The sequence below is a fragment of the Microtus ochrogaster genome, chromosome 7 (assembly GCF_000317375.1).
Source record: "Microtus ochrogaster isolate Prairie Vole_2 chromosome 7, MicOch1.0, whole genome shotgun sequence".
NCBI lineage: Eukaryota > Metazoa > Chordata > Mammalia > Rodentia > Cricetidae > Microtus > Microtus ochrogaster.
Genome location: NC_022014.1, coordinates 55,488,726 through 55,510,040, shown reverse-complemented (window position 1 = coordinate 55,510,040; position 21,315 = coordinate 55,488,726). Strand labels below are relative to the sequence as shown.

The 21,315-nt window shown below is 47.3% G+C and overlaps 1 protein-coding gene across 1 annotated transcript in view; it reads left to right on the top strand.

The window, feature by feature from the left end:
* Positions 1-2,551: 2,551 nt before the first annotated feature.
* Positions 2,552-21,315, top strand: part of Kcnip1 (potassium voltage-gated channel interacting protein 1) — a 378,296-nt gene continuing 359,532 nt past the window's right edge. The window contains exon 1 of the mRNA XM_005350379.2: positions 2,552-2,757. Coding sequence (XP_005350436.1) covers positions 2,670-2,757 — 88 coding nt within the window. The 5' untranslated portion in view covers positions 2,552-2,669. The remainder of the gene's footprint in view (positions 2,758-21,315) is intronic.

Sequence of the window (21,315 nt, the reverse complement as noted above, 5' to 3'; positions counted from 1 at the left end):
TGTGTGGGACTTTGGACATTGCTGACCTTTTCTGGGCCTGCCTCATTTATCTAAGACAGAGTTCAAATGCATGATGCGTTGCAGAGGACAGAGAAGAGTCCAACTGCTGGAGTTTGAGCTGCTGTTAGGAAAGCTAAAATCCTGAGCTTGGCGATGCCCAGGAATTCTTAGGCTCTGCCTGTACACCCTGTATCTATTTTCTTCCTCTTCTCCCCACGCCGGCTTTGTTTCTGTGTCTATTAACTCTTCCCACCCACCAAACCCTCACTGTCTTCAGGTTTCTTCCTCTCTTCTGTAATCCTCTTACCCTTACTTGAAATAAACAGTGATTCTTGTAGTGGGTTTGTATGTGGACAGAGATTTCATCTAATACCTGCTTCCCACAGCATTCCCACAGGGTGCTGACTGTGAACAACATTCTTGTCCAGTGGTGTAGACATTATGGAGACATTCTGGGGACAGGAGTGGGAGCAGTAGCAGAAGCAGGTTGGTCAATGAAAACAACAAAAACGGCCCTGCAATTGGCACAGTAACCTTCACCATGTAATGTACCAGGCACTCCAATGAACATGTTTATTTTTATTTAAACCTCAGAGCCCAAGCAGTAAGGACTAAGCATGGTAGTGAGTCTCAGTCATTGGCCTGTCTGTCTTGAGAGACATACGGAGAACTGGAAAAGCACACATCAGAGTGTATATAGGGTGCTTCTGGAAATGACTGGAGTGTGGATAGGCAAGTGAAGGAAAAGGGTTACTGTGCACAAAGGTGACACTGTATAGCCTGGGTGCCCCAGATAGAAATAAAAGTAGAAGGAAAAGGATGCTTAATGGTACATCGTGTGAGCTCAAGTCTTCTTCAGGAGTGTTTTCGCTGCTGGCATCAGATACCGACTTCAGCTTCTGAATGGAGACTCCCACCAGCTCTTTCCTGCATGTCGGGAGCTCAGTAGATATTGGACAAGGGAATAAGTGAACAAAAGGTTGAGTACCATTTACATCCCCAGATGCTACATGTTTAATGCTTAAAGGTAAAGGGTAGATAATTAAGCTGCCAGCACCAACGTGTAAATGGTGGCATAGCGTGCTAGCAAAGCTGGAGATACTGAGGGCTTAGAGAAAAGTTTGCAGACTGTCTCCTGGGCCCCTTCTTGGGGCCGAACTTCATTGGTGACCACACTGGGGGTTGAGGTCTGTTTCTTTAAGATTTACTTCCCTGTTACTCCCAGGGGAGAAAGAGAAGAGAGAGAGAGAGAGAGAGAGAGAGAGAGAGAGAGAGAGAGAGAGAGAGAGAGAGAGAGAGGACAGTGACACAGAGCCTGCATTCTAGGTTCTGGTTTCTCTGGCATTCGCGTGCCCATTCATAAGGTCTTATCCAGCCTATTGCTCTGGATCACCCTGCAGGGGAAGGTCACACAAGGAGGGGCCAGTACAGAGGAGAAGGTTTTCCCAGGCCTGATTCAGAGGAGGTGGACTTCATAACTGCTGTGCACACATGGGTGCAAAGCATCTATAGATGATGTTCATGGCCATGGTCTAGCACAGTGACCTTCTGAGTCACCAAGAAAGTGAAGGGGAGCCACTGTGGAGCCAGGAGATGTCCCCTGAGGCCCCTTCTATCTCACACAGTCTTCTGATACAAAACATCTCCCAAGTGTTTATTAAACAATGGTCTAATTTTTCATAACACCTGCAGTTTCTGTTCATAATATTGCATTGTCATCACCTTACTTAAACCTCTGACGCCCCTTTGTGTTTTCCTGAGGTGAGGTGTGCCACTCTCCCATCCCTGTAAGGCAGCAGGTACTCAAGCATGTTCCTCAACGCCAGAGGCTAAGATCCAGCCGATCTTTTTGAGATGGGGCCCCTGAACCCGGAAATGGAGCCATGGACCATTCTGAGTTGGGGAAGCACATAGCACCTGCTGTCAATGGTCCTTCCATCCAAGGTATAGCAATCAGCTGCGGAGGAGGGGGGGGGGCGGTACTGCTCTGACTCTCCACTTAGCCTGGCCTCTCTGCGAAACAAATCAGACTGTTCCCAAGCTGCCTGCAAACTTTCCACTGAGCGCCTGGGGCAGCTGCAGCTTCCTGCTCTGTGGGGCATTCTCCTAGATCCAGATCAAGGCTCCGAGAATTGATCTATTAGCTTAACTGGGAAGGACAGAGTGGAAGAGTGAGCGAGCTAGCGTGTGAGCCTGCGGAGCGCAGGAGCTGTGGGGCCGTATTTTCTGCGTAGCCGTCCCTCCCTTCTGACTAGAGTATTAATTGCTACATTACCGCTGCCATGTAGGCAAGACAGTCAGCAAAGCCTGGGAGGGCTCCAGCTCCTCCCTCCCTGCTCTGCTCAGTTTCACTCACATCTCCGTTGTCTCCGAGTCCTAGGTACCCTGGCAGTGCCGTCCCAGCCCTGGCATCCCGAGGTGCTCCTGTGGTGAGGACTTGAGTGGACAGAAGGAGGGGGTGGAGAGAGAGGGAGGGCTTGCCCCGCAGGCTCTCTGGATGCAAGAACTGGACTCGCTGCAGAGGCAGCTGTGCTGTTCCCAGAGACTGATTTCTGGGGTGCATCCATCTCTCAGGGTTCGCCTAGACAGGCTCCAAGGTCCAGAGGCACACAACGTGGGTGCCATTCCTTCTGGGTGTTGACTGAAGAACCTGCCTCACCTTTGCCATTATGAGTGGCTGCTCCAAAAGATGTAGACTCGGGTTCGTGAAATTTGCCCAAACCATCTTTAAACTCATCACCGGGACCCTCAGCAAAGGTAGGGAGACTGACTTCCACCATTGTGTCCTGCCTTGATGTGACGTGACTGGTCACTTTGCCTCAGTGTGCTGAGTGTGTCACTCCTGGTGTGTCACTCCTGGTGTGCAGGAGTCTTGAGTCTCGGAGGAGGCTGGGGAATAAGCGCCTGGGACTCGAGGCTGCTGGCAGCCTGATCTGGCCCTGGGCAGGTAGGCGCCCCGCCAGGGAGCTCAGGAGGCTGTAATTGCCTGGGACTTCAGAAATGGAGTTGGCCATGTGTGGCTGATTGGTTATAGATGGGCAGAGAAACGGAACCCTTCCCACAGTCTGGGAAGCGGCTTGGCATGACTGGAGTTTTAAAAACTTATCCTGAGAGTGTTGTGTTTTGTTGATAAGAGAGAGGTTTGATGCAGTGGCTTGAGAGTCATTCTGCACAGCAGAGATGCTGTAGGGGGACAGCAGGAGGTGGCCCTCTGGCTGGAGTAATTCTGCACTGGAAAACTCAGAATTCTGATCAGGCCGGCAGTCAGTGCCGAGGCTGCTCTGTTGGGATGGGGGGGGGGGGCTGTGCTCCTGGACTCTGCTGATCCACTGTCTCTGATGACTGTTCCTCCCCATGTCTGATTTCCTTGCTTCTCCAAGTACCAAAGTGTCAGGAGGTGTGCTGATTAATTTTCTGTGTGGCCGTGGAGAAGAATCAGGACTACACACACATCTCCAGTCCCCAAATGCAGCTAACTGCACTGGTTAACCCTGCTGACAAAAGGGAGGCTAATTTTTCAGGGACTCCATTTGATAGTCTATGCTCGGCAGGGTGGGACATGGAAGGGAACTTGGGCAAACTTTCTGGGCATAAATCTAAAGGGAGAACAGCAGTGTGGTATGGTTCTGCTGGCTGGAAAAATGTCTTTAAATATTCATGCCCTCTCACTGGAAAAATAAGTCTTTTGGTGGGGCGGGAGGGACACTGGAAGCTGCAGACTCCATATTCAGGGAAGAAAGCCCACAAATCCTAGAATTCGAGGAGGCAAAAGCTGTGGGTGGTCATGTCTCACGACATTGCCCAGGTTCTCAGCTGCACAGAGTTGGCTTGTGTCGATTGTGTGGCTGTTGTGGCAAGGATAACAAGAGCTTCTGACCATCTCCGCTGGCTTTTTAATGACTCCCATCCTTTCCTTGGCCCCTTCCTGAACTAGGACATTGTCCTTCCAGGATATCCCAGGTGACCGAGCATCTAGTGTTGGGGGTTAGGAGACCTTGGGCAGAGTACAGAACATGAGCAGAGAAGAGCTGCAGCGATGCTCGGTGGCTTCCCTTCTAGGAGGAGAAAGCAGGGGGGAAGAAACAAAGTTCTCCCTTTGTCCTAGGACAAGTAGGGGTGTTCTAGGACCTCTGGGACCGAGGACCTGACAGGTAAGATAGCATCCTACCCCACCTCCATCCATTCCCTGAAATGCCCCAGAAACAACTCCAGCCCAGATAGAAGAAGCCTATGTGTCTGGTGTTGCCACCTGGGAAAGCCACGGCCTCTCTGTGGCTGGTTTTTTTTTTTCCATCTGTAAAATGAATTCATTACCGCCTGCTGAGTGCTGTTGCAAGGGTCCAGGAAATCCACATGTGGAATCCCTTCATGGAGTGCATGGTTGCATCCAGATATAAAGAAGTGGGTCAGAGGCTGTGATGGGTACACAAGTATGGTGGAGAAGCCAGCCCCAGGCCTCTCCAGGACCAAGGTCAGAAAGCCTTTAGCTAACTGCAAGAGGGTCTCTGTATCCCAGACCGACACTGTATAACAGAAGATAAACAGAAGGTGAGTCAGCAGAGGAAAGAGTATATCAAAAGGACGTGTGTGTGTGTGTGTGTGTGTGTGTGTGTGTGTGTGTAAGAGAGACATAGACTACAGACTTCTGGAGAGAGGAAAGATTGATATTTGAATAAGTGACTATGTAGATAGTCTCTCAATATTTATGTACTGAGCACCTACCTCCCATGTGCCACGCTCAGACACTACACATGATTTCATGGATACAAATTCCCCTGCAAAGAAGCTGAGTCTGGTGGGATGCAGATCCCTCATGGATCCAACCTAGACATCACACTGAACTCTGAGATGAACAGAAACGGGGGGGGGGGGCAAGCCTGTAACAGTAAACACAGAAGACAGATCCCGAGGCAGACTGGGGGGGGGGGGGCTTCTCTAAAATGTAGCTTCTAAACTGAGGTGGAGAAGAAGCAGGGCGGCGCAGGAGAGGGAGGTCAGTGTTGGCAGAGTTGGTGGGTCTAGAATGGTGATTGTTGCAGATAGGCCAGCTGTGCAGAGACAGCACACACACACACACACACACACACACACACACACACACACACGTGCGCGCGCACACACCTGGTCAGAATCCCAAAAACTAAGATCCAACTGAGGTAGAAGGGACTTGGTTGGGACTTACACTAGGTCCCAAGTGACTGCCTGGGCTTCCTCTGAGTTGTTTCAATAGCAAGTTTCCAATAGCTAGGTCTTGGGGAGGCAGCACACGGAAGGCAGGGGGGCATTGTGGCTGATTTTTACCTATACCTTTGGTCTCAGCTCTGCAGAAAGGGCCAAATGTTTATACAGCCCTGGCTCTGAGCCAGACATTTGCGGGGAGAATCGTACTGCAGAACCCAGGTGTCGGGTAAATATTTGTTAAATAAATGACAGCAACGGGAACTGAGCCAGACCTAGAGCTGGAGTGCTGAGAAGGGTCTTCCCTGAGTACAGAATAAAGGCTTTCCAATGTGGAGACAATGTTACGATTCAGACTGCATCCTGTGTGGATACATTTTGATTGCATCATGGTCTCTGGTCTTCATTCTGGTTTCAGCAGCTATCGTTCATGGCACTGAGTTCTAGATTTGCAACAACCCAACCCTTTGGAGTAGAATTAACCTCTGTCTTTTTCTGAATTGGGAAAGGGATGCATCTCTCATGCTCTGGGCTAGGGAGCCTCTCCCTGCTCCGTGTCATCAGGAATGCCTGGGGAATGCAGAAAGAACAAACCCGGTCCCTCTGCCAGTTCCTGGTCCTTGATCACCTTCCCCTGATGCCAACACTGACTCTTGCGACTGGTCTAAGGTACCGAGAGGCCTAGATTTCCTACCCGCTGTGGAGACAACTTCTCATGTCTCGCTACACATGTATCTACCTCACTGTTACAAGTCTTGCCCTCATAGTCCTGTCCACAATGTATGATCTGTGTCCCTCTTAGTAGTGTTTGAAAGGCTGCCTTCCCCACTAGCTTTACACTCCAGGAGGGCAAACCACACTCTCTCCATGCCCACCTTAGCCAGGGCGACTGCAGAGCCTGACTCATCAGCAGAATGAAGTGAGCGCAATGTACTATATACTGCAGAGCCACCAGCCTGTGGTCTGGAGGATGCCTCACATAGACACTTTCTGGGTGTCCCTGTGCATCGCCTGCCCCACGCTAGCTGAACTCTGTGCAGGAGCAGGGGCTTGGCGACACGAAGCCTTCAGAGCTTTGCCTGGGCTTCCATGTAGTCTCAAATGTCCTCTGAGACGAGCTGGGCAGGCAGACTTTTGGCACTCCCCTGCTTCAGCTCTGTTTAGATTTGTTTTAGATCTCTCTTCCATGAGCTGCTTTTGCTTAAAAACAAACAAGTTCCCCAGATGGGTATGGTGGTATATGTCCAGTGAACCTGACTATGGGGGAGCCTGAGACATGGGGATGTCTTGACCATGGGGATAGAGATCAACCCAGACAACATAAGAAGACCCTGTCCCAAAGTAACTCATTAAAAAAAAATCACAAGCCACAAATGCAATGGGAGGCACCAGACTGGGACATTCTAGGACCCTTCACAGGGGCATAGAAGCTTTGGGCTAGATCCCTCATTTCTGGCCTCAGTTTCTCAGTCAATAAAATGGAATCAGTACCCTCTGTTACTGCATTCAGTTAATGTGAGTGAATGTGGCTGTTATTAGCTTCCCGCACCCTTAGGGCTGTGAGTACTCAGGACAGGGACTCTCTCTCTCTCTCTCTCTCTCTCTCTCTCTCTCTCTCTCTCTCTCTCTCTCTCTCTCTCTCGATCCCTAGGTCACTGGTGTCCAAACCAGACTGACTACGATCCCTTGAGAATAGTCTGTGATGGCATCAGCCTGTGCCTAAGCATTGATGATGTTTAATCTCTGTCCAGCTTGCTCTCCAAAGCACCTTCCCTGAGCAAAATTCATACTATTTTTGAAATTTTTTCTTGGACTTGGTGGTGTGTGTGTGTGTTTATGCGCACGTATGTGTATGCCACTGCATGGTGTGTGTGTGTGTGTGTGTGTGTGCGTGGAGGTCAGAGGACAACTTGCAGGAGTCAGTTCTCCCTTTTCATCATATGGGACCAGGGGATCAAACTCAGGTCTTTAGGAACCTCAGCAAATATCTTTGCCTGCAAAGACATCTCACTATCCTGCCAAATGGTATCAGTGCACCTCTGACCTTCACACCTTTCTAGGGGTTAAGAACCTAACTGTTGGGCTGAAGAGATAGTTCAGTGGGTAAAGTACTTGACACCCAAGCATGAGGGCCTGAGTTTGGATCCCTGTGAACGTTGGGCGTGGTGGCTTATGTCTGTAATCGTAATCACAGCCCCAGAAAGGTGGAGATAGGAGGGTCTTTGGGCTTGAACAAGTCTAGTTGAATGGGTGAGCTCCAGATTCTTTGAGAGAAGTTGGTCCTAAAATAATAAAGTGGAAACAATTCAGAAAGACATTGGCTGCCAGTCGACCTCTCTCTCTCTCTCTCTCTCTCTCTCTCTCTCTCTCTCTCACACACACACACACACACACACACACACACACACACACACACACGAGGGGGCAGTTATGTGACTCCCACAGCCTGGCCATCACCTACTGTATAAGCCTAGCCTCTGGCTGCATGCCAGGAGAGACTCGGTGTCTGGGGCCCCTGCCTCTCTTTCTTCATTTCCAGCCTTGACAAAGAGCTAGAGACCAGAAGTAGGGCAGGCTATCCTCTGACTGGGGAGGCTCAGAGCCTCTTCTTTTGTGCATTGGAACTAATTTGCCCACCAAAGCACAGACAACCAAGCCACGGTAAGCAGGAAGAAGGAATCTAATCCAGGAGAGCGTGTAGTACCGTCCAGGCCACCCACGAGGCAATGGGACCAGAGGAATCTGTGGGAACTGAGATCTGTGTCAAGGACAAAGCCTTGGTGTCAACTCCTCCCTCTTCTCACTTAGTCCAGGATGTTCCTGTCTAAGCCAGGAGAGACTTTACTATAGATCCCCTGAAGACACACTGTTCCTCCATGTCTCCTCCCCACTGCTCTTCCACGGCCTCACAAGCTTGACCTTGGACCTGGCACGGGTTCTCCCTTAGGCCAGCTGGGCTTGCATCCCAACTTTGTTGTCTACCAGCTGTGTGAGTGAATGGCCCAAGGTCCCTGAGTGGGGAAGGTCCTTGCTTTTGATCTGAGAATAGCAAGGCCAACTGAGCATAGATTTTTTTTTTTTTTAATTTACTGAGGATTGTGGAGTAAGGGCAGCAGTTAGTAGGGAAGTGGCCTCCTTGCCGCTGCAGAGAATGAAGGACGAGTCCTCCCTTTGCTCTTGTGACTCTCCCTTGGTTGGCTCTAGACCCAACCCTGGAAGTAGGACTTGACATTGCTGTTTTAAAGGTAAGGAAGCTGGTTAGCTAGGACACGTGGCCCAGGTGGGATGTGACAGTGGCAGAGCTGGCATTAAGCACCAGGTCCCATGGGGCCAAGAGCAGGCACATTCTTCTGCACTTATGGAGCTGCAGAAGGTGCCCCCCACCTGTGCCACTCCCCACCTTGTCCAGCAGACTGTCCCCCACCCCCGTTTCCTACCCGCTGTGTTAGTGAGGGCGTGGAGAACCATTGTAGCAGCTGGATCTCTTCAGGGCAGCCACCTTCATATTCATATTCAGGAGTTGTGATAAACTCCAGGAGACATGACCTGAGTTAAAGGACAAGCTTGCTAGGAAAAGGGACCACTTGCAGGTCAAGGACAGAAGACAGCCACACCCATGCCCTTCTGCACCCCTGTTGCCTCTTGGAGAAGCGGGCAGGGCTAAGGCATGTGCCAGATGTTAGGTGGGCTTTACACCAGTGAGGGCTCTTCCCCACAACTTTATCTATGGAGAAATTATGAAAAGTACTCTTATCTGTTGAGGAACAGGCATGGCTTGGAGCTGTCGGTCATCTGGCGGTGAGTTGGCAGCTAGAACTTGTCTGGGAAGTCCCTGACCTTCACATTTGAGATCTGTGAGATTATGAAAATTGCCTTGACAAAGAAAAGACACTCTCCCTTCCTGAGGAAGCTCACCCCCTTACTAGGGGAAGGGAGTCCCTTCTACCGCTCCCCTGTTAGCTCATTGTCCCAGCAGTGTAGGAGAAGCCAGCACTAGAACCCCGTTAGATAGCCCCACTCCCTGTGTCCTAAGAGACCCTCAGTGTTGGTGTTCTGCCATAGGCAGAAAGCTCAACCACTGGGTTCCTGGATCTTACTTACCTGCCAGGCCCCACGCCAGAATGACCACACTGAGATCTGTACTTGCTTTGACTCTGTCTACACCCAATAGCTTTCCTTCTAACTGTCAGGTCTCCCGTCCTTGCTCATCTATAACAGGCCCATCACTCCGCTGACCCATTTCTGCTGACCAGCTGCTTTCTTGGGTCTCCACAGTCAGATAAAAGTCAAACTCCCACCACTTGCCAATGCTGTCTCTTCTACGTTTTCCCTCCTAAAGTATCCTAAAACAAGCAAGAATAATCTGCCCAGGGATGCTTAGCCTGGCAATGCTGTACACACATCCTATTAACTTCAGGACCACAGGGGAGCGGCTAGTTTGTTCCAAATTAAAAGTAGCTGGAAATGGCCCTGATATAGCAGGAGGGCACTGTGGGCTGCGATGCCATGATACAATGAAGAATGGAGCAAACCAGGTCTTGTTTGGCTCTAAGACCCAAGTCCCCAAAGCCCCATCCCCTTCATTATAACCCTCACCTTCTCCAATCTTCTTAAGGTTAAGGCATCTTCCCTGAAAGCTTCTGTCAACCCAGATCCAAAGTTCCCTAAAACGGTTGATTCCTAAGGGCAGAGTAGCACTGTTGCAATCCTGGACGGAAGCAACGTACAAGAAGGAAGCACAGATAAGATGCCAGAGAGTGTGTTCAAATCTGCCAGGTCTGGCAGGCTTCCCTGGGGCAAGCCAACTCCCCATTTTGAACTCCTTCTTCATTTATACAATGAGGTCAGGGATATTCATTTCCTGGGGCTACTGAGACTGAATGAGATAGCCTATAACACACACACACACACACACACACACACACACACACACACACACGAGTGCCTGGCAAATAGCAGTGGTCTGATAAATCTCAAGATGCCACTTTTTTTTCTTCTCATACCTCAGCTGTGGCTGATAGCAAAGAGATGTGAGACCAAGCTGGCAGAAACAATGGTACATGGTCAAGGCTCTCCTTCCGCTCCTAGATTAGTGCTACCAAAGTCATTTCAGCTGCCCCCAATCACCTCACTGGCAAGTTCTGTAACTGAGAGTTTGTCAGTAGCTGAGAAGATTCCTTTTACCTGGATGCCTGTGTGCTTACTGGCCACCAGCTGTGAGAGAATTAGATCCCCACTAAGGTGAGGTACTGGGTGCCTCAGGTATCCACACCCCAGGAGAGTTGAATAAATGGTAACTAGACAGCAGCAGTATCAGGGCCTGTACCAGAATTTCTGTCCCTTTTAGAGATCTGGTCTTTGTCTGCTTCTTCGTACTCCAACTGCACAGGCTTCCTAACTTCTGTGTTGGTTTGGCGGAGAGATGGACGGACCTGCATATTGTTGATGAACTAGAGTGTCAAGACCCTGGACCAGGCCTTGTCCCCACCTCAGTTTTCTCGTGCTTGGCGCTACTGTTAGCCTCCTGGCAGCAGTCAGCACCACTTGTCCACGTGGCTGTCTACTGTTGTGCCTGCAGAGATGTTCATGACAGCTCAGGTGGGGTCAGGGTGGAGGAACCATGATGACACCTGTGTCCTTTGGCGTACAAAGAGCAGCAACTTTGGAGTCAGGCGTGGCCTTGAATCCAAACTGTCATGTCGTCTCAGTTCATTATCGCTGCTGCACTGAATGTCACCAGTAGAATGGCTGTAAGCCACTTAATTCTCCATTCTGGAGCTAATATCTGAGAGTTGGGGTGACAGGATGATCCACAGTTCTGTTGGGATCTCTCTGCAGTTGTCTGTGCTCCAACATCAGTGAATGGGAGCTGGCTGCCTGGCTTCTTTTATAAAGGCCCCACTGTCATAATCTAGTTGCCTCCCAAAGACCTACCTAAAGTTCCACCTTCTTCTCTGCAAGTCATGTGATTTCACTCTTTATGCTCAATAAAACTCGTGTATGTGCATGTGGTGTAGACATATATATAATATATACATTATATATATAATACATATAACATGATGTTATATGTGGATCTATCTGATCAAAAGAAAGGGACTAGCAAGGGAGCATACAGGAGGAGTGAATACAGCCAATGTACATAACATAACTAAAATGTCAGCGTAAAACCCACTACTGTGTAGAACACATATGCTAATAAAAGTAAACCAATAATTATTTAGAGTACTCACCACTAAATACCATTACAATGGATGAGTAGAGCAACAATTATGTATTTTTTTAATGAGCTAAACCTTCGATTCATTTCCCTAAGTAATTGCTTCCCTTCCTTGGGCCTCCTTGGGTTCATCTCCCAAATGAGGGAACTGCTGGTTTTAAAGATCTGTTCCAGCTTTGGGATTTAGCATTTAATACTTACACTTTAAACAAAGACTGTTCTTGAGCTATCTGCCCAACATGCCCTGTGTGTCCTGCACCCATGCTCCCCCTACCATGCAGAATCTTACCATGCACAAGAGCCGCAAAGGCAGAGAACTAGCCTGAGCCCCATTTACAAAAATGGAGACCTAAGCAGCAGAGAAAAGAAGGGTATTACAACTTGTACATAAAATGCCCCCCTAAAGGCTCCAGGTTTGAAGGCTTGGTCCACAGCTAGCACATACAGCCATTGGGAAGTGGCTGGGTCATGAACTGTTAGCAGCCGTGATGGATTAAACCATGGATAGGGTCATAATTTAAAAGAATTAGTAAGGGTAGGTAATGGACATGAGATTCATTTGGCTCAAGGAATGAGGTCAGTGGGGACGCTATCTCAAAGGTTTGTCTTGTTCTAGCCCCTTTCATCTCTCTGCTTTCTGGTTGCCTTGACCTGAGTAGCTTCCTCTTCCACACCCTTCTGCCATGATGCTTTGTGCCTTATCACAGGGCATGAAGCCAGCTGGCCATGGATTGAAACCTCTGCCACTATGAGTCAAAATAAATCTTGGCTTTACATTGTTTTTCTCTGGCATTTTGTCACAGCAATAGAAAGCTGGAACCCAAAAGAGCTGCCTGTCGGTAAGGGGTGGAGTCAGACCCGGAACTCTGGGTTGTCTGTCTCCTAGTTCCAGCACGTACCCTCCAATCTCTATCACACACGCGCATACACACACACACACACACACACACACACACACACACACATCTTAGAGAAATAAAGCAAGAGGCTACACATACTCTTACTTTAGAAATCAAGTTGTCAAAAGTTTTATTCAGACTAGAGAAGCACATTTCTAGAGAAGGCTGCCACCCTCAAAACCTGAGCTCTCCAAAGTACCTACTGGTTAGCTTCTATGGTCGAATAACAGAAAGTGGGGGAGAACTGGCTGAGCAGCCAAGATGTCCAGGGGAGGGGAGAAAACACCACTTAGCGACTACATTCAGCTCTGAGCCTAGTCTCACCAGTTTCATTTCTTGCTTAGATGAAGTTGTTTGGAGGGAGAGAACTGAACACGAGTCAGTGGAGAGATACAACCCGGGGGCTGCTCTCCAGGAGGCTGGGGTTAGCCTACCCTGATTGTCCTCACGTAATCTTTTGATTAAACTGGGTCAGTTTGAGTGACAGTTTTCAAGCCACCTGTGTTGAGCAGGTCAAGCCAAGCCCAGGCTTCTTTCTCAGGATCTGCACCTATCATCTTGGGACTAAAGGTCACTCAGAGCTGGGGATGTCTCTAAGCTCTGAGGCATATTGGATTTGCAGAGATTCACGAACTGGCACTGGTGACTTCTGCCCACAACTCCCAGGAACTGAACTGGTGGCCTGCCAGCCCAAATGTGACAAAAATAAGAGGGATAGTGATTGCCGTCTTCCGCTGAGTGTTGTGGCTTGTAGGAGGAACTCTACACTTGTCCAGGTTCCCCTCAGGAGTTTTCTGCTCATATCCCCAAGGCTCAAGGTGCTTGAAGCACTTGCCAGAGTCACGTAGAAGATCACAGCTGTGATTATTTTGGAGGAACAATCCCCCCCCAATCAAGCTTTTCAGCAGAGTCACCTCCTGGTGTCTCCATTAAACTGTGCCTCCATTAAAATTAACAGGCTGAAGTCCTAACCTCCAATGTGGTTATATTTGGAGACAGGACCTTGAATGAGGTAGTTTAATGAGGTCATTTGGGCGGGGCCCTGATCCCTCGAGACTGCTGTCCTTATCAAAGAGGAAGACACAGTAGGGATGTGATGAAGTGCCCACCTACAAGCTGGGGAGAGAGATCTCACCACACACCATCCCCCTCCAGCTTGACCTTGACCTTTGCCCTCCAAAACTGGAAGAATGTCGATTTGTTATTGAAGGCATTTCTGATTGGTGATATTCTGTTAAGATGGCTCAAGCAGATTAAATGCCTTTTTCTTATATTCTTTATTGTGATAAATATCCGTAAAATTACATTTAATAAGCCACTTTGCAGTGTACAGTTCAGTGGTTTGGGGTACATTCACACTGACATCACCACTGGTGCCTAAAACATTTTTTTTTTATTTTTGTAACACAAACTCCCATTCTCCCTGGCCCCAGCCATCAGCATTCTACTATCTGTCTTAGGATTCTTGTCTATGCTAAGTACTTTGTGTAAGCAGGCTAGTATTCTTTTGTGTCTGACTTGGTACACTTAATATATTTTCAGGATCCGTTCACGGAAACATGTGGCCTGGGTTAGCATGTCATTCCTTTTGAAGTAATGGAGTATTGTTTCATTGTGTGGCTGGGTCAGAATGGGCTTATCTGCTCATTCATCAGTTCACCATTCTAGTATTTAAAAATACAAAGCAGAGACTGCCTCCAATGGATTCTCGACAAACCTTTGAAAGTTTTATTTATTTTATTTTGCATATGCATATGAACACCTGGATATATGTAGGCACACCCCATGTGTGAAGGTACCCAAATAAGACAGAGAGGGCACTGGGTTCCCCCTGGAACTAGAGTTACAGGTGACTGTAAGCCTTGTGATGTGGGTGCTTGGGACAGAACCCAGTCCTCTGTAAGAGCAGCAATCACTCTTGATTCCCAAGCCATCTTCTCCAGCCCCCAGTTCGTGACATCGTTTGGGTGGAAGGCAGACTTCTTGCAATGGTATTTCGTGATTTGTTCTGTAGACCCTGAGTGATGCAGCCTAGAAACTGAGCCATACCGCTCCTGCTGGAGTGTCAACCAGCTTCTTCAGCCCCAGGGACCCCATGGTGACTGTTCTCCTGGCTGGGCTCTGGCCTTTCCAGAAACCCTCCCCACCCTTCTTCAGTCCTCTGCTGCCTCCCGTCATGCAATGTGGCCTCATTTGCCTGCACAGAGCATCTAAATACATTTCAAAACTAGGTATTAAAACTATATGCCCTTATGGTATAGAGTGATATCCTGATATTGAGTTGTGTGTTCATAGTGAAGTGGTTGCTACAGTCAAGCTAATTACCATGTTTCTCTCACTGCACCATCACCTTTGTGTGCTCAGGACATCAAGTCTCTTCTGTAGGATACAAGACAATGTGACTCCCCATACTCCACACTACTAAGTAGATCCCCAGAACTTGCCCATTCCCACAATCCACAATGCTCCCTTGACTTGCATTTCCCTACCATCCATGCTTATCCATCAGAGTGCAGTTCTGTAGGGTAGAGACTGTGTGGTGACCAGCACTGTTTCCCCTGCACTCGGCCAACATAGCAGGTCCTGAGTGGAAGCTGAGATTGTCCAGACAGTTTAGAAGCCCAAGGCCCTGAGGATGCTACCCAGCCAGCTGGTGTTTCTGCTGTCAGCAAAGCTGACCCTGGAGTCTATACATCCATTCCCTGCAGGTTCTGCCCAGCATACTGTTTAAAGGCTCCAGTCTCATTTCCTTGCCTTCCCATGTCTATGGGAGGAAGAAGAGAGGAGTCATGGAGTCACCGTGGAGCTGACACCAGAGACAGATTTGCAGAAACTTTGCTGGTAGGCTACGACCTTGTGGTGATACACACATTAGTGGAGGTGGGTTAAATTAATATGTAAGAGTTAGCCAATAGGAAGCTAGAGCTAAGGGGCCAAGCAGTCTTTTAATTAATATAGTTTCATGTGGTTATTTTGGTTCTGGGCGGCCGGGATGAATAAGCAGCCCCCTCCTCCAACACATCTTCCCAACTACACTTACCGTTGGCAAAACTGCCTGCCCTCTGACTTTTGAGCCCATCAATCTGAGAGCCATCTCTTCCTTAGTTACTGTAGCTGGAGGCAGTTTGATTGACTTCACTATGAAAAGAGGCAGACTCTGAACCAGGGGTGGAATGACATGATATCCACTCTGCTCCATTTGGGTGAGAAGATCATCTCTGGAGCTATGAAGTCATGTGCAAATGCTTATGGAAGCTACAGGCACAGAATGTTCCCTGCCCAGGTTTCCCTTTCATCCACTGAATATCCAGGACCTTCTGAAAGCATGATCTTGGAATTCACTAGACTCCAGATCACACACCACCATCTTTATTACACAATATTTGTATTAGACCATTTGTAATGCACAGCTTGTATTACATGGGGATGTCTCAGGAGCTCACTCCTCTGTTCTGTCATCTATACAATGGGTACAGAGAGGCCCATTCTGAAAGCCGGCTGAAGAAATGTACAAAAGTATGGAGTGCAAGGCTTGTGCCTTACTGGGGTTCATAACGACACTGTGTTCTTGCTTTTATATCTTGTTGCTGTTTGTAAGAACTAAGTATAAGTTTCCTGTTGTTGTATTACTGTAAAATCAGGGGTTCCCTGGTCCTGGAAAAATGACTGATTCGCCAAAATGACACACGTGGGTCAGAAGTTGGTCAGAGATTTGTCCACCGTTCTCTTTGCCTTCCCTTCCTCTACATGGAAGCAGAGTCTCGTCCTTGGTGGGTAGAGCAGGAGAGCTAACGGTTGGTCCACTCAGAGTGATGTTAGCATCCAGCACCATCCCTGTCTCCTGCACAGCCTTCAGCTAGCCTTCTTTCACTCTTTCAGCAGAGGAAGGGAAAGAAGAGTAAAGCCCCACATTGCATCATCCTCCTGAGGCTCAGAGAAGCAGGTGGAAGAGTTCTGAGACGTAATGCTAGGTCAGTCACCTGTGGCTGGGCTAATGTTCCCCTGGGGACTCTTTCCACAGGAAACAGGGAAATCAGCCTCAAATCGTACAGTCTCCTGGGCAGGGACACTCTGACAGAACAGTCTCCCTTTGCACACTGAAGGCTGGACCTGGAAGAGTGTCTGCTACTCCCTATGGGCTTCTGCCTCCCAGGGAAGCAGGGTATAGGCAAAAAGCAGGTGTGAGATGATTATATCTTAGAATTCAAAGTATAACCGTCACTTGCCTCTGAGAGCCTGAACTGGCCATGAGAGTGACGTCAAGGCCAGAGCAGCACAGTCAAAGAGAGTTCCGCTATCAGCCTCCTAGGTAGAGGTGAAGAAACTGAGGACAAAATGGGCAAGATCCTGGAGCTCTGTACCCTCAAAGCAGGGCCTCTGCAAGGTGACAGGGACACAGGGACAGTGTACTCTGACTCCTCCCACAGATGGGAGCCCTCCAGTACATGGCTCTTCACACCTCAGGCTCAGCAGAACTCCTCCCTCTTCAGCATCACCCTGTGAGCTTACCTGGGAAGGGACTCCCAAGTTCCATTTACCTGGGCTCTTTTCTCCAGGCCTACACGTGACTCGCTGATTGAACTCAAAGCTTGTGTCATGCCTTAGTTATCTAGGAATGCTCAGCATTAAGCACAAGGTCTAGCACAGGGGTGCTCAAAGGATAAGGAGAGGGAGGAATAGAGAGGAGGAGGGAGAAAACAGGAAAGAGGAGAAAGGCATTAATTACCTCCTTCTACTTGAGTGACTGCCTGTAACCTCCACTGAACCCTTAGAAAGCCATAGCCAATATTTCTCTTTTCCAACTTCACCGTTTTTCTTAGATGTTCCTGACTGGAACTGTGAATCATCTTCTGTCCGTGACTTCAGTGTTATTCCCAGAATTACCCCTGAACTCCAGCCCTTATCACTACTTCCCCGTGTCTCTCCTCCCACACCGCAGCCAGACAGGAGACTGTCCATCCAACCCTAATAAAGAAATCTCTTCTAGGCTTACGGACGACATGTGTACTACACATAGCCTCTCATTCACAAGTGTCTGCCGTGGAATTTTTGCAGTATTTACTAAAGTGATAGTTGGAAACCGGGAGGTGGTGGCATGTGCCTTTAATTCCAGCAATTGGGAGGCAGAGGCAGGTGGATCTCTATGAGTTTGAGGCCAGCGTGGTCTACAAAGCGAGTTCCAGGACAGACTCAAAAAGCTACAGAAGAACCCTGTCTCAAACACTCCCCCCTCCCCATAAAAGAAAGTTGGAGATGATGATCTAAACGTCAGTAAAATAAATAGAAGCAAAATACATACATTTTCTTCATCTACTGATAGAACCTCCGAACATTTACTGTGACTACACAGTACTTGGAAATGCTGGGTGAAGAGCTACAGGTATGTGCCCTATGTTCCCAATCCGCAAACAGATGTGCACGTGGAAAATGTAAATTAAAAAAGAAATAAACAAACAAACAAAAAGTCACAGAGAAACCGTGTCTCGAAAAAAAAAAAAAAAGAAGCAAACAACTCTCCTAAGTTTTAGTTGGGAGTAGGAGCTATCTAGGATTTATTCTTATAAAGTCTGCATTCTTCCTCACTTGTGCTCCTGTTATTCACATCCATTGTCTTATTACTCTAGCTAAGACTTCAAGGGCTGTATTGAATAAGAGAGAAGAAAGTGGATGATCCTGTCGTAGTGTTAATTTTGTGGAAATGCTTTGAGGTTTTTCACATTTAGTATGATGTTGGATGTAGGTCCATCACATCATATAGCCTTCACTGTGTTGAGGTAGGCTCCTTATATCCTTGGTTTCCTCAGGGTGTTTATCATGAAAGGATATTGGACTTTGTCCAAGGCCTTTCTTTTTCTATCAATATAACTATATCATTTCTATCCTTTAGCATATTCTGTGATGCAGTACACCTATTAATCTGAATACATCGAAGCAATATTTGATCCCCAGAATAAATGGAATGTGAACATGGTAAATAATCTTTTGATGTATCATTGAATTTGATTCATAAGAATCTTATTAATAGATTTTACTCCCATGTTCTTCAGGTAGATTTGTTAATAATTTTCCTTTTTGTTATTTACATATTCATATGGTTAGAGTAATTGTGATTTTTGTAATTTGAATTTGGTGGCATTCCCTACCATTCTGTTTTGGGGAATAGTTTGAAAATATTGGTGTTAATTTTTCTTTAAAAGTTCTGTAGAGCTGTGAAATGCCCCCCCCTCACCCCTCTAGGCTTGGTTTTTATTTTTCCAGTTGGGAGACTATTTTATCACTGATTAAAACTTGCAGCTTGCTCTAAATCTGTTGAAGTACTTTAGGTCCTCTTGGCTGGTATTGGTGGGTTAATCTAGAAATGTGCTCATCTCTTTTAGGTCTCCAGTGTCTTGGAAGATAGATTTCCAGAGTAGACTAATGGGGCTCTAAGCATCACTGGTATTTGTTATAACGTCCCCCTCTTCCATCTCTTTAATTAATTTGGGTCTCTCTCTATTTTGGTTGGTTTGACTAAAGGTTTGTGAGTCTTGCTTATTTGTTCAAGAACAAACTCTTTGTTTCATGGGGGTTTTGTGCTGTTGTTCTCATTTCCATTTCATTCATATCTGGACTGGTGTTTCTGCTGTCTTTCCATATGCGTGCTTGGAGGTTTGAGCTCTTGGTCTTCTCGGATGCTGGAATGCGTCATCGAGTTACTTATCTGAGATCTTTCTGATTTTTTAAAAATTACAGCTATAAATTTTATCTCATAGGACTGTTTTCATTGTATCTCATGGGTTTTGGTATATTGTGTTTTCATCTTCATTTGATTTTAAAAGTTTTATGTTTTCTTTCCTTATTTCTTTAATGATCCACTAATTAATTTAAAATAGTATCTTTTTAAGCCTCCCTGGGTTGAATATTTTCTGTAGTTTCTCTTCCAGTTGATTTCTTGTCTTGTTCCATTTTGACCAGATAAAATGCACAAAATTATTTTAAGCTTCTATCTGTTAAGAAATTCTTTGTGTCCTAAAACATGGTCCATTTTAGAGAAAATTCCGTGGGCTGCAGGAAATATTGTATATTCTGTAATATTGGGGTGTAATATTTTGTAGGTGCCTGTTAAATTCATTTAATCTGTGATGCCATTTAACTCTGGTAGGTTTTTAAATTTGTTTTCTGTCTGAACTGTCTACTGGTAAGAGTGGTTGTGGTCACCCATAAATATTCTGTGGAGATTAACCTGGGCCTTTACAACTAGTAGTGTTTGTTTTATAAAACTGAGTACATTTGCTTTGGTGTATGTATTTTTAGGGGATTTCCTCCTTAAATTATCTTCTTTTTAACATAATATTTTTACTGATTATTTGGAAATTTCACATAATACACCCTGATCATACTCACTTCCCAGTCTTCCCAGGTCAACCCCCACCCTTGTGATTTCCCCCAGAAAAAAAAAAAAGAAGAAGAAAAAGAGCAGGAAAAAAAGAAAAAAGAAAAGGAAAAAATACCTAGTCCACTTTGTGTTGCCCATATACTCACTGGAGCACAGTCAAACTCCCAGTGGCCAGCCCCTTAAAGAAAACTAAATCCCTCCCCACTCACCTTGACCAGAAGCCATCAGCTGTGAAGAGCTACACTTCAGCATCCCTATTACAATTTGTTGTTGGTTTTGTTTGTTTGCTTGTTTGTTTTTTCAGGGGTTGCCTTTTCTAAACAAAATCTCTCTATATAGACCAAGCTGGCCTGGAACTCAGAGTTTCACTTGTCTCTGCCTTGAGTGCTGTGATTAAAGGCATGAGCCACCGTGCGTGGCTCCCTGGAGCAAGTTTTAATAGTTCTCTTCAATGGTTTCCTGTCTAGATGAATTTTTTTGGGAGTGGGGGCGTATTCATAGAGTCCTTCTATCTCTCATTTTCAACTGTGAGTCTGCAGAAAGAATCTTCCTGGCACTTTGGCAGCATGGAGCATAGGGTCCCACATGGTTCCTGGTGACAGCAGGGACCATGGACATCCACACAACTTCCAGCATCAGCAGAGACAATAGACTTCGGCCTGGTCTCTTGAGGCAGTACAGACCATGGACATCAACACACAGACCGTGGGTACCATAATGGCCCTCAACAACAGCCCAGGCCACAGATATCAACATGGCCTCCAGAGGCATCCCAGCCCACAGACATCCACATGACCTTTGGTGGTAACCTGGACTATGGGTATCAGCATGGGCTCCTTTGAGAGTATAGACCTCAGACATCCATACAGCCTCCAATCGCAGCATGGACCACACACATCAACATGGTCATTGATGGCTGCAAGGATCTTAAACATCAACATGGCCTCAAAAGATAAACACAGAGCACATGCATCCATCCGGTCTCCAAAGGCAGCACAGACCACAGACATTCACATGGGCCTCAGGCCTAGACACAGTCTAGGGCAGCAGCATGGACCATGGATGCCAGCATGTCCCTGAGCTGTAACACAGACCACCTTTATATGCAAATGCTCACCACATTGAATCATTGGTCTGGCTCAAGGTTTCTGATTTCTGAAGCACCATAAATACTGGACCATTGCCAAAACTTATCTTGGAGATCCTGCTGTTGCCTAGAGTCAGGGTGATGCTGCAGCTAGGCGGGGTGTCTGGAGGCAGTATCTGAGCAAGCTTCTCACCACCACATACCTCCCCACTCTCCATGTGGACCACCCCGAGAGACACCAGGCATGACCACTGTGCTTGCAGCCTGCAGGCAGTGCCACATCCCTGAACTCTACTTCTCCCAACGCGGTAAGCAACAGCAGAAGCTCCGTGTTGCGGGCTGGCCCTCTGGCCAAAGACTGGCTTTATTCAGTCATGCTGCGTCTTTTGCCACGTCACCCTATTGGCGCATCCATAGTTTCGTCATTCTCTCCCGAGGGCTCAGGCTCTGTTCCACCATCTTTCCTTCCAATTTCATAAGTCTACATGAAAATAGGACTTGCATTTTTTTTTTTTTTTTTTTGGTTTTTCGAGACAGGGTTTCGCTGTGGCTTTGG